This window comes from Pelobates fuscus, chromosome 1 (assembly GCF_036172605.1).
Source record: "Pelobates fuscus isolate aPelFus1 chromosome 1, aPelFus1.pri, whole genome shotgun sequence".
In the NCBI taxonomy this organism is placed as follows: domain Eukaryota; kingdom Metazoa; phylum Chordata; class Amphibia; order Anura; family Pelobatidae; genus Pelobates; species Pelobates fuscus.
Genome location: NC_086317.1, coordinates 11,429,431 through 11,442,397, shown reverse-complemented (window position 1 = coordinate 11,442,397; position 12,967 = coordinate 11,429,431). Strand labels below are relative to the sequence as shown.

General features: G+C 42.5%; 2 protein-coding genes across 2 annotated transcripts in view; both read left to right on the top strand.

Annotated features, from left to right (window-relative positions):
- The window catches only part of LOC134573755 (zinc finger protein 850-like), a 788,930-nt gene that overhangs the window by 431,584 nt on the left and 344,379 nt on the right, over positions 1 to 12,967 (top strand). The gene's annotated exons all lie outside the window — the stretch shown is intronic.
- FAM162A (family with sequence similarity 162 member A) lies at positions 434 to 9,524 on the top strand. The gene is made up of 5 exons (XM_063446255.1): positions 434 to 535; positions 5,008 to 5,127; positions 5,420 to 5,525; positions 6,546 to 6,654; positions 9,092 to 9,524. Exons 1-5 carry the CDS (start codon positions 493 to 495, stop codon positions 9,182 to 9,184), a joined length of 471 nt encoding a protein of 156 aa, XP_063302325.1. The 5' UTR covers positions 434 to 492; the 3' UTR covers positions 9,185 to 9,524.

The window sequence follows — 12,967 nt, the reverse complement described above, 5'->3', positions numbered from 1 at the left end:
ATTATCTGTGTTATCTATAGCCCACTATAGACAGTGATACAATGCTATATAACAAGGGCAGAGCCGGTATAATGTAACTCTGCATTATCTGTGTTATCTATAGCCCACTATATTGAATATAATTTTGGGTGTTGGGAGAACTTGTAATGATATTAATTTGCGATGTCAGTAGAATTAGAAATAATCTGCCTCTGTTTTCCAGTTCAGTAATTTTGGCCCAGAATGGTCAGTTCTCTGTCTGATTATGTACAGTGTCTGGTTTATTGAATGACCCTGTATCCAATCAGGCACTGTGAGGGGCAGCCCCCGTCACTGGAGGAAGGACCCCGCGTTAGTAGTGACACGCACACCCATCCCACGCCTCGTTCTGGGATCTATAACCCGCGTTTCCGCACGCTGTGCCTTTATTGGCTGCCGGTGTCACGGGGGCGGGGTCCTAGTTCTGACGTCACGCTCGCCCTCTGCCATTAACCCGGTTAGTGTCGGTGAAGGATGTTGAGATCGCTGGGCAGGAGCGGCCTGCGCTCATTGGCTGGTAGGTAGCGGGTCCTAACATGGGGCCCCTGGGAGCCAAGGGCCACACAGAGCCCCCTCCCACACACACTGACATGACTACAACTCCCATGGTGCTCAACTAAAATGTACTCACACTGCTGCTGCATGACTACTACTCCCATCATGGTCTAATCAGCCATAAAGGATCATGGGAGCTGTAGTTTGCATTACTGCAGGAATGGCCACAGAGAGAGCTCAGCTCCTGCAGGACTACCACTCCCATCATGTTTCAATCAGCCATAAAGGATCATGGGAGTTGTAGTTTATCTGCTTTCTGTTATCAGTGAGTAGCAGGGACCCCTGTCCAGCTGCATTGTTTGGGAGGAGAGCCCTTGGTTTAATGAGTATTGTGGGATAGACAGGTCTATAGAACGGGTGTGGGTCCCTGGAGCAGGGATTTATTAAACAGCATTGGATATTTAATCTTTTTATTGTTGGGGTGGATTATGTTAACTGAATGCCTTGTCCTAATTCACACATTTATTTATTTCAGTTTGAATATCTTTACGTCTATATAAATATTATATTTCAGAATTCCTACAGTGGCAGCTAAGAAACCAGTGATTTCTTTTATTTCTCTGAATAATCCTAATGTTTTGTGTAAATATTTATTTTCTAGATTTTAAACATAAATTTCAGGATTCTTTCAAGTAGCCAGGAAGACGTGTAAGTGTTTAGATGTATCACGTTAAAAATTCTAAAATCGAATTTCCCTGATCAATTCTGACCATAAAATATTGGCTGAAGTGATAGCGGAGAGACTTGGCCCATTGCTGGTTTCCCCCATTCTCCCAAACCAGGCTGGCTTTGTACAGGGACAACCATTTCTATGAGAATACCAGATGGAATCTTGAGTTTTTCTGGAGATTAGCTACCAAGTTAGCGCCTTCTCTGACTTGTTTGGATGCAGAGAAGGAGTTCATTGTCCTTCTTCCAACTGTATCAGCAGTTTGCTTTCCCACTATTATTCCAGCAGTCAAAGCTTTATATTCCTCCCCTGGAGCTCAGACGATATTCCAGGGAAGTGAAGCAACCCCATTCCCTTGTTGGGTGATGGAACAAGGCAAGGCTGCCCGCTGTCACCAGTTCTGTTTGTGATGACCTTGTAGCCAGTCTTACACGCAATAAGAACCCCTCCCCGCCCCCCAGAGTAGAGGAAACGATGTCTATAAGGTGTCCGCTTGTACGGACAATATGAAATCCAATCTTTTCCAATGTACAACTCCACAAGATGCTGTTCTATTAGGGGGGAGCTATCGGGATATAAGGTCAATACGGAGAAATTAGTGGCTATGTCCCTCATCCTCTTGGCTTCAGACATGGCTCAGATTGAAGCACAGTACTACCTGCCAATCACTAGGAACTCATTTTAATATCTAGGAGTACAAATCACAGCCGATCCTTCCAAGTTAATCGAGAACAATATAATGCTCTAGTAATTTCCCGCATGGATTGGTCTTCCCAAAAGCCCTATTGCCCCGCTACAGTCTGTAATGAATGCTGCAGCTAGACTGATTTTTCCTCTCTAGTCGGTCCTCTCACACTTCTCCCATCTGCCAGTCCTTACATTGGCTTCCTGTATCCCATAGGAGTCAATTTAAAGTGTTAACCCTATAAAGCACTGAGCAATTCTAGCCCCTCTTGTATCTCTTCACAGAGCCATAGGGATGCCCCTTCTCTGTCTTTCCGATCGGCTCATGACCACCTCCTGACCGCTGCTTACACCCGTACAGGCAACTCGCCAACTTAAGAAGTGCCTTAAACCCATCTCTTTAGGAAAGCTTATGGCCTCCCAGAGTAACCTCTACCTCACATACCGGTCTCTCGCTCTCCTAAAGGGCAGCATTTTACTCTCTGCTTCACTCCCACCTTATTTCATTGATATTTCCTGTCCTAACGTGTCTTATACCCCATCTTCTATAGAATGTAATCTCGTTTGAGCAGGGCCCTCTTCCACCTATCGTTCCTCTAAGTTTTCTTGTAATGGTCCTATTTATAGCTAAATCCCCTCTCATACGATTGTAAAGCGCTATGGAATCTGTAAACTGTGCTATGTAGATCAGTGGGAGGGTGACCTGGGGGATGTCTTTATTCTCTTTCCTGGCTATGCCAGCGCCTCGCTCTGCCTGTCTGAGACCCCTGCTCTCCATGTCAGTGTGGACATCTAGGTTTGGAGCCTAAACCCATACCTTCTCCTTTCCATGCCAGTCTCTGATTTGGTCTCTTGTAGATTGCTAATTATATCTGTAAGGCCCCCCTGGAATATCCTATTGGGCTGTCTTTCCCTCCCCCCCCCCCCCCTTTTTTTTTTCATACCGCTTTCCTTAAACTTGCTTTTGTGCCACCACGCTAGGCTTGGAAGGAGAATCGGGATTCAGAGTCAGATATTCCCTCATCCTTTGCATTTACTGATCTTGGTGACTGTGACGGAACCAATCTCGCCACATTGTATTGGAGGAGCCTGGTTGCCCGCCTGCTGCCTCTGGACTATGGACCGGCAGCTAAAGTGTTAATTTTACTGTGCAGAAAGGTTTATTTTTCCCTTTCTGCACAGCCGTTCTATCTACCGAACAATCAGCTTCTTTTCAGCCTCCCCAGAGCCGTGGGAAGCCGGCCGGCGTTGTTAAGGGGCCACCCAGAAGCTGGCGTGTGCCTCCTATTGACCTCCCTGAAGCCGCGGTTAACCGCGGCTTAACAAGCGTGTGCCGGCAATTGACCACCCAGTAGCTGCGGTTAACCGCAGCTTAATTGATTGTTACTGGGTGGTCGCGTTTACACCTAGCCGCCACGCGATGGCGGTGTTCTGGAGCTCCCCGGGCAGCCAGCGCTTGTCTGCCCGGCTTTCCTGCACTATAAGCGGACACTTCTGCGTGCAGGCACCGCTGAGCCTCCAGCCCCCTGGTTCTTATTCGGGACTTTGAATTTCTATCACAATCTATGTGAACTGTAGTAACCCAGATAGCCTGTTCGTATAATTAAAGACTTTGGCTCCATGGCAATTAAAATGTATTTGTGTGATCTGGGTGCCATTCACCTAATAATGTGCACCCAGACCTGAGCTATCTGGGGATATGTTACATGTCTGTGTTTTATGTATAAAATGTGTCTGTCTGTATTTTAAAGTGATAGTCTGTTTCTGTGTCACCATGTGCATAATGGAGTCTGGCCTTTGTCTTAGGAGATAATTGAATTACTTCATTAATTATCTCCAGGGCAGGGAGGAGGAAACCAAGATGCATGGTGGGAAAGTATTGTGGCTGTGTGTACGAAAATGATACATGTCTGTCTGCTGTTTCAGTCTTCCATCTGGTCCCCTAGGGGAGTGTCCACCAGGTGGGAGACCTGCATAAATACAGGGGCAGGTAGCCCTGAATAAACAGACCACTGCTTGACCTTCAACACGGAGCCTTGTCTCGTTCTTGGGGGGGATTCACTGTATGCTGCTGGAAGATTGATTGCTAGGAGTGTAAGCTGATGTCTGCTTTTCCTGTTCGTCTGCTAGCAGCTATTCGTGAGGTTCCAGTTGGAGTGCTACCTTATTCCCTTGTATGCAGTTCGGGAGTTTGGTGCATTCATTTATATCCAAATTCGTGAGTTTTGGTGCTTTTACAGTAGCTGTGCCTTGTTTGGGAAAAGGGGATTATCGCCTAAACGGATTTTTCCCCTTTTATGCTGAAACGGTCCGTAACAGTGACTGTAGTTGTTACAGTTTCCCTGTTCCCAGATAATTCTTGGGTAATTCACTTACCAGGCGTCTGGCAACAGATGGCGATCCGTAATTACATTATCCTGGGAGGACGTGGGGAGACCACATTGTGGATAATTCGTCAAGCAGAGGCCGTGCTTACCGTATATAGGTGTATATTTGGCTCCATTAGTGGAATTATCAATAGACGGCCCCTAATTTAAAGATGGTTTTATGCTGCGGTTCATTAAATCGTCAAATTGCTACATTTATCATAATAGCAAATTCAAACTGTGCAAACACACAATGGCCACATTTGTCTTGAAATTGTTACAGTATGTACACTATTGTGAATAACCCTGACTATGCACCGTAATACAGTGTTACATAATCCCTCCAGGCAGGTCTGTCCGCGTTAAACTGGGATTTTTGGAACCAAAACCTGACGTATAGAAGGCTGTATCTCTAAATCACGTCCGCTTTAGGACCCCCCTCCTCCTCCCCCCCAATACTAATAGCCTGTTGTAAAGTTCTTGCTAAGGTCAGGGCTATTCTACTTTATGGATATTCTTTCTGAATTCGGTTAATGTTAAGTAGCTGTTAGTGTTTACATCTGTCCCTTGTTCTTACCGCTCCAGAACCTAGCTATCAATCATTACCAGTCTTAATGGAAGTGAAGCCCATTACTTTAACCCATACATGAAATAAAAATGGGAAATGTACAGTGACTGTTATTTTGTGACTTGGAAAGTACTCTCTTCTTCCAGGGAGATCCGCTCTGCTGAGAGGAGGAGCTGGTTCTTTCCAAAGACAGCTGGGGGTCCAGGGCATCGCAGCCAAGAGGTTTTTGTGTAGCAAACCGGAAGAGGTCCAACCCAAGGATCCTGGTGAGTGAAACGAATGTTACGGTGAAATGACGCAGTGGGTGGGACCTGCTTGACCATTGGCAGCCCACCTGTCAATCGCTGTTTCTCAGTAATCCTAGATACTAGTTACCGCTTTGTCCCATAAGTCAGTTTTTCTCTCTTTGCCGTCTGTGTATTTTTCCTCTCATGGGATTGCCCTGTTTCACAGACCCGTTTCTGTCTTTTCCTCCTTCATCTGAGCATGCAATAAGCTCACTGACCATCTATTAATTATTCGGTCCTCACCAACACACCTGTCTTCTCTTTCCTCAAGGTGCCTCCTTCAAGGTACCTGGACACAGGCCGTCTGGCTTTGAGAAGAAGATCCTGATATGGGGAGGACGTTTCAAGAAACAGGAGGACATTCCTGAAATCGTTTCGTGAGTTACCCATTCCTGAGAGCCCTACACAGAGAGATAAGTGTTGTGGGAGTGGGAGCCTGCCTCAATATGCATGATCAGAAGAAATGGAGGAGCATAGTGTGATCCATCAAATAACCTGTTACATAAACCCAATATTTCATCTTTCTTTTGTGATGTTTTTGTGGCTGCCGCAATGTTACATTAAATTTAATTAATTTCCTTTCTAAGAGCCGGGTCACCCCTTTTCCTTAAAGGGACACTATAGTCACCTGAACAACAACAGCTTAATGAGGTTGCTCAGGTGAGAACTATAGCTCCCTGCAGCCTTTCTCATGTAAACACTGTATTTTCTGAGAAAATACAGTGTTTATATTGAATGCTAGGAACACCTCCAGTTGCAGTCACTCAGAGTGAACCAGAGGGACTTTGGAGTTGATGGAGGCATAATATGCCTCCATCCACTCAGATCTGCTGTGCACGAGCATCCTGTGATTCAGTATCTCCTCCTACTGCATGCAGACACTGAACTTTCCTCATAGAGACTCATTGATTCAATTCATCTCGATGAGGAGATGCTGATTGACCAGGGCTGTGTTTGAATCATGCTGGCTCTGCCCCTGATCTGTCTCCTTGTCAGTCTCAGCCAATCCTATGGAGAAGCATTGTGATTGGATCAGGCTATCACATATCAGCAGACTGCTTGTTTTTCCGGAGTCTAACAGCATGCAGCTTTATAGCTTCTGGCTTGAATACAGTAAGATTTTTACTATATCTATGGAGGAATGAGGGGCCCAGGGGGGCTAGATGGTCGTGTTAACACTATAGGGTCAGGAATACATGATGTTGCACTGGTGACTATAGTGTCCCTTTAATGTATAGATTAGGTTTGGATCTTAGAGGTTTATATCCAGATATCGCTTCCATAACTGTCACACATGAGGCAGATTTTTAGTAAAAAGGAAAAAAAGGGTTTTGTATTTAAAATTTGTTTTCTTCTGTTAAAGTTGTTTCTTTATCCGGTCTCTCTCTTCCATCTAGCTACGATATGGTGGATGCAGCAAAAAGCAAGGTGCGGGTGAAATTTGCCATTCTCATGATGGTGATGACTATTTTTGGCTGTATCGCCATGGTGATATTGGGGAAGCAGGTGCGTGTGTATATATACCATATTCCTGTATTGATCTCTACGCTAAGTGCATACTACACATTAAGCACACAGGACAAATACAATTTATTCAAGAGTCTAAAAATGAAGGAACATTGTAGAATGTGCTGGCTATGACTAATGAAGTGTTTAGATGGACAGGCTTTATTTATATTTATTGCACCATCGTAAGGTGTCACAGTGGGAGGAGCCACCATGAGGTGGGCAGTGCTTGGGATTGAAGAATTGATAGAATACTTTATTTCTTGTATTGTACCTTTCTTTTTGGGCTGATTTTATTTTATTTGTTATTTCTATTTACTAAACTGATGTTAAAATGGTAGCTCGCTTCATGACTGTAAAAACAATAAATATTGGCATTGAGTGGCCTTATGAAAGATGCATCTAGGTTAATATCCCGAGTTATTGGCTTTTTAAAACCATAATTTGAATGGTTCTGTATAGTTTGTTTAAATAAGCAATCCCAGTCCCCGAACGTAGTAACGTAATACCGTGATATGTGACTTTTTGTTTTAGGTACTGTGAGTTCAAGGTTTGTTTTAACACAAGAAGTCCTAGTGATCATTTATCTCTTTATATAAAACACCCAAATCTTCCAGTTGCAGTGTTTTCATCCTTGTTAAACTGTGTCTTGTAAAGATACGGCTTCCATTTGAACTAGTTATTTGGCTGTGTCTAGTGGGTCCACGAATACCTTCTTTTTCGATGGACACTGTGGGGGTGTCTATATTTAGCACGCCGCCTGTTTAATCATCTTTCTTGGCGCTGAGCTGCATTCAGGAAGCGACCTTGATTGACCCTGCTCCACAGGGGGATTATAATAACGAAGTTATATTCTATTATTTTCCTTTTTTAGTATTCTGAAAACTTGCCATATACAGTTTAGTATTTAATAAAGAAATCTTCATTAACCCTTTGTGTGGGTTGTAGGCTACTTGGAATATTTTAAGGTAAAAGGAACATTCCGAGCACCATCACCAATACATCACGCTGTACTGTTTATGGTGCCCTGGGCATGCCCTCATTGTAAGAAGGCAAACACAGTGGTGGTGAAAAAGAAAGATAACGTGTGATTCGACTTTAAAATGTAAATTTTCTATATGTATATTTCACATCTATAGCCACTCGGGGCACCAAGATAAAACTGGGCATTAAAATGGGCCCCCGAGCTGCAGTGCAGAATTTAAACGTTTCCCCCTCAAAAAAAGCAAAGTGACAGCACTAACACTAGCATTGGTTTAAATTCTGCTCAAAACAGATTCCCCAAACTGGTTTACAAGGTCTTCAATGGTAAGAGCAGCCACCTCTTATTCACTGGCCCCCAGATCACCGCTCCTCGGACACTGGGAAGAGTCCAATCACTTTACAGAATGCATTTTATTAGATTACAATTAAATAATGGGTCCGTGAGATAGTTTTAGAAATTAAAGGAGAAGCTAATACTATGGACATTCGGGTTCTTCACAATAATACGATCCTGTGATATAAACACAATTTATGTAATTCATTTCCTCTGAAAGAGTTCAGGCAGAAATTCATTGAAATTAAGTTGTTTTGGTACCAAGAGGTTGCTGGCGCTTCTTTACCGGTAACTGTTAAACCAATTTTAACACAAAGTTGGCCTTCCAGCGCCATGCCTCGCTGTCCCTATCCACGTCCGGTTCTTGAAATTCAGCTACAGGCAGCATGGACTGCTGCCAGGCAGGGGCGCTGCTGATTGGTCAGTGGTCAGCTGAGGATCTAAGGCAGACTTCCCCAAACTCCGGCCCTCCAGATGTTGCTGAGCTATAACTCCCATGATTCTATGAATGAAATAGGCTGAGAATCATGGGAGTTGTAGTTCAGCAACATCTGGAGGGCCGGAGTTTGTAGAAGCCTGCTCTAATGTAACCAAAAGCTCCCATTCACAAAAAAAGGTACCTTACATTTTAGAACCTGGATGCCGATGGGGGCAGCTGGAGCGCCAACTTTGGTTTAACCCCTACAGGTGAGGTACCAGGGACCTCCTAGCACCATAGCAACAAAGTGTTTATTTAATCATTCTCCCTCCCATTACCACTTGTCTTTTATTTAAATTAATTTTTCTTCCTTGTGCTGGATCTCAATACCTGGCTGCAGCCATTTTGTCCTCCTCTGCCATGATGTTTGCCTTTTGTTCAATTGATTTCAGTAGTTCCTACTTTTCTTTATGTATTTTATGAAAACTATTGTCAGAAAAAACAGAGCGATTCAGAAGCACATCTGATAAATTTAAAAAAGGTAGGTAGGTACTGAGCACGACCCTGTCTAGAATCTCTCATGGCACTCAGGGTTCATAGTGCTGTTGGCTTGTTTCTGCATGTTTGGCGGCACAGTGCTGTCTGTGTTCCTCCACCAGGCTGGCTGTTTCCTGACTGATAAAATGTTCTTTCCCTCACAGGCGGCAGGTCGGCACGAGTCCCTGGCCAACATTAACCTGGAGAAGAAAGCCCGGCTGCGAGAGGAAGCTCTGAAAGAGCAGGCCAAACCCTAAAGAAGCACAAACACAGATTATGTGTGGACCCATCCCGCTAGCACAGAGCTCTAGATTTTTACATTGTGAGATTTTAGTTATATATATATATATATATATAGTTACAGCCGATGGCACCGCGTCACATTGTATCTGATCTGACGTCCCGTTGGTGGGGAAGAGGATGCCCTTTGATATTATTTTAACTTCCTCCCTTCCAAAGGGGCTTGGTGTTCAGTGTTTCACCAAGAGCAACATACATTCAGGTTCCACGATATAATAAAGTCTTCTCTTGTGAAAAGTACATTTTGTTTCATTCACAAAAAACTAAATTTCTAATAAATATCTTTCCTTAATACTGCTTGGCTGTACCATTTCCATCTATCTTTGTAGAAGGCATCACATCATTTATATTTTTGATTACTAGATTAAATAGGAAACAAAACTAGTGAACTTTGTAGCTTTTTGTTATTTTAAATGGTATTGTTTGTGTGAGTCACATGACCTGGATTTGTGACTTCTAAAATCCCGTCCTGTTCAACTAACCTGGAAAGGAAAAACCAGTGCATGCTGGGAAGTGTATTAAAGGGGTAGCATATTAACCTGGTAAATACTAGTAGTGCAACTTTTAGTCGTCGTCCCCCCCTTTCTCCTCAGCATCACAGATATTCCACCATTACACAGTTTCCTAAACTCGAGATATGCTTTTACCAAATCTGGGTATTTTCATTCCGCTCCATACTCCCTTTTTTATTTTATATTTATAAAATATATTTCACCAAGATGATGATGTCTTTTTGTCACAGGGAGATTGGTTTGTAAATAGCCAGATTATAACCATAAGACTGTTTTTCACCTGAATGAAAGAGTAGGGTTTGTTGACGGATCGAATCATTATATTCCGTTTGTTTGTAAAATGATAAACACATTCTTTAGACATTAAGCACTTCGGGAAGCTAAATTACTATGTGTCTGGGACCAGGGTGGTGCAGTAGACATAGCTTACCTAGATTTCAGTAAGGCTTTTGACACTGTTGCACATAGAAGGCTTATCAATAAACTGCAGGGATCTGTACTTGGACCCATTCTCTTTAATATTTTTATTAGTGATATTGCAGAAGGTCTTGATGGTAAGGTGTGTCTTTTTGCGGATGATACTAAGATATGTAACAGGGTTGATGTTCCAGGAGGGATAAGCCAAATGGCTAATGATTTAGGTAAACTAGAAAAATGGTCAGAGTTGTGGCAACTGACATTTAATGTGGATAAGTGCAAGATAATGCATCTTGGACGTAAAAACCCAAGGGCAGAGTACAGAATATTTGATATAGTCCTAACCTCAACATCTGAGGAAAGGGATTTAGGGATGATTATTTCTGATGACTTAAAGGTAGGCAGACAATGTAATAGAGCAGCAGGAAATGCTAGCAGAATGCTTGGTTGTATAGGGAGAGGTATTAGCAGTAGAAAGAGGGAGGTGCTCATGCCACAGAACACTGGTGAGACCTCACTTGGAGTATTGTACGCAGTACTGGAGAGAGACCGTATCTCCAGAAGGATATTGATACCTTAGAGAGAGTTCAGAGAAGGGCTACTAAACTGGTTCATGGATTGCAGGATAAAGCTTACAAGGAAAAGTTAAATTAACATGTATAGCTTGGAGGAAAGACGAGACAGGGGGGATATGATAGAAACATTTAAATACATAAAGGGACGCAACACAGTAAAGGAGGAGACTATATTTAAAAGAAGAAAAACTACCACAAGAAGAGGACATAGTCTTACATTAGAGGGGCAAAGGTTTAATGGGACACTATAGTTACCCAGACCACTTCAGCTCAATGAAATGGTCTGGGTGCCAGGCCCCCCAGGTTTTAACGATTTAGGATTAAAGTAAGTAACCAAAGGGATTTAAAACCTTTCAGCGCTAAGGTGGGGGGGGGGGGACACCTAAGGGTTGTATAGTGTCAGGAAACGAGTTTGTTTTCCTGACACTATAGTGATCCTTTAAACATAATTTCAGGAAGTATTACCTTACTGAGAGGGTAGTGGATGCATGGAATAGTCTTCCAGCTGAAGCGGCAGAGGGTAACACAGTAAAGGAATTTAAAGGGACACTATAGTCACCTGAACAACTTTAGCTTAATGAAGCAGTTTTGGTGTATAGAACATGCCCCTGCAGCCTCACTGCTCAATCCTCTGCCATTTAGGAGTTAAATCCCTGTGTTTATGAACCCTAGTCACACCTCCCTGCATGTGACTTGCACAGCATTCCAAAAACACTTCCTGCAAAGAGAGCCCTATTTAGGCTTTCTTTATTGCAAGTTCTGTTTAATTAAGATTTTCTTATCCCCTGCTATGTTAATAGCTTGCTAGACCCTGCAAGAGCCTCCTGTGTGTGATTAAAGTTCAATTTAGAGATTGAGATACAATTATTTAAGGTAAATTACATCTGTTTGAAAGTGAAACCAGTTTTTATTTCATGCAGGCTCTGTCAATCATAGCCAGGGGAGGTGTGGCTAGGGCTGCATAAACAGAAACAAAGTGATTTAACTCCTAAATGACAGTGAATTGAGCAGTGAAATTGCAGGGGAATGATCTATACACTAAAACTGCTTTATTTAGCTAAAGTAATTTAGGTGACTATAGTGTTCCTTTAACCCCTTAAGGACACGTGACATGTCATGATTCCCTTTTATTCCAGAAGTTTGGTCCTTAAGGGGTTTAAGCATGCGTGGGATAGGCATAAAGCTATCCTAACTATAAGATAAGGCCAGGGACTAATGAAAGTATTTAGAAAATTGGGCAGACTAGATGGGCAGACTTATCTTCCGTCACATTCTATGTTTCTATGGAGTGTCCCTTTTAGGGTAGGGGTGCAGGCCCTCTGGATTGTAGCAGAGGCATTGAATCCCCCAATAAACCTTTGGCTGAATATTAAAAATCAGGCAGATCTCTCTAGAAGTGCAAATACAGATGGAAAGCGGAAACACAAATAAAAAGCAATCAGACCCCCATGTGAATGTTACTGCTGTTCCCGAGTTCCGTATATAATGCTGCCCTCTAGTGGAGAGAACATATTAATTCCCTCTTATTTTTTGCATGTGTTTGGAGCATTGCTCATGTGCTGACCATGGATGTAAGTTCAGCTTTGGGATTGTGTGAATTCAGCTAAAAGATTACCATACTGAATGTAGAGGGTGCTGTGAACTGTAATGAAAGTCATGCATCCAGAATGCTTTTTAATTTTTCTCTTTAAAAGTATATGTATGTGCACTAGGCTCATTCCCCCACATATGGTGGGATTGTGAGGAGCTGAATCCTATGAAACTGATTTAGTAAACTTTAATTTTAAGGCACAGATTGTTATAACTGCCCAAATGTTTCTGTTCCATTTAGACATGCCAAGGGTTAATATAAATTTCTTATGATTCATATTTTTTTGGCAAGTAAAATAGTTATGGCTAGGAACTGGAGAAGCACAGGTCCCTTAAATTGGCAAGATATTTGTACACAAGTAGATTTCCAACGCAGGATGGAAGCAGGCATAGCATTAGATAGAATATCCAAAGAGAAATATGATGAAATCTGGGCCCCTTGGGTTAGATATTTAAGATCAAAAGTTTAAATCCCCCACTGCCATCCTCTCATTGTTTGGAAATTTAGCAGCTTCAATCGTTTTTCTTGTATTTTTTTCTTTACCTTTGCATGAGTATGAAAGAGGTTAACGTGTCCATCTTTTTTATTTGAACACATTTATTGTATAAATGTAAACATTATGGTTTTAGAAATGATATGTATAAT

Excerpts from the sequence above, each read along its gene's own strand:
- FAM162A (XM_063446255.1), top strand. The coding sequence starts at position 493 with ATGTTGAGATCGCTGGGCAGGAGCGGCCTGCGCTCATTGGCTG. Across the intron at positions 536-5,007 it reads CGGCCTGCGCTCATTGGCTG|GGAGATCCGCTCTGCTGAGA; the intron begins GTAGGTAGCGGG and ends CTCTTCTTCCAG. Across the intron at positions 5,128-5,419 it reads GGTCCAACCCAAGGATCCTG|GTGCCTCCTTCAAGGTACCT; the intron begins GTGAGTGAAACG and ends TCTTTCCTCAAG.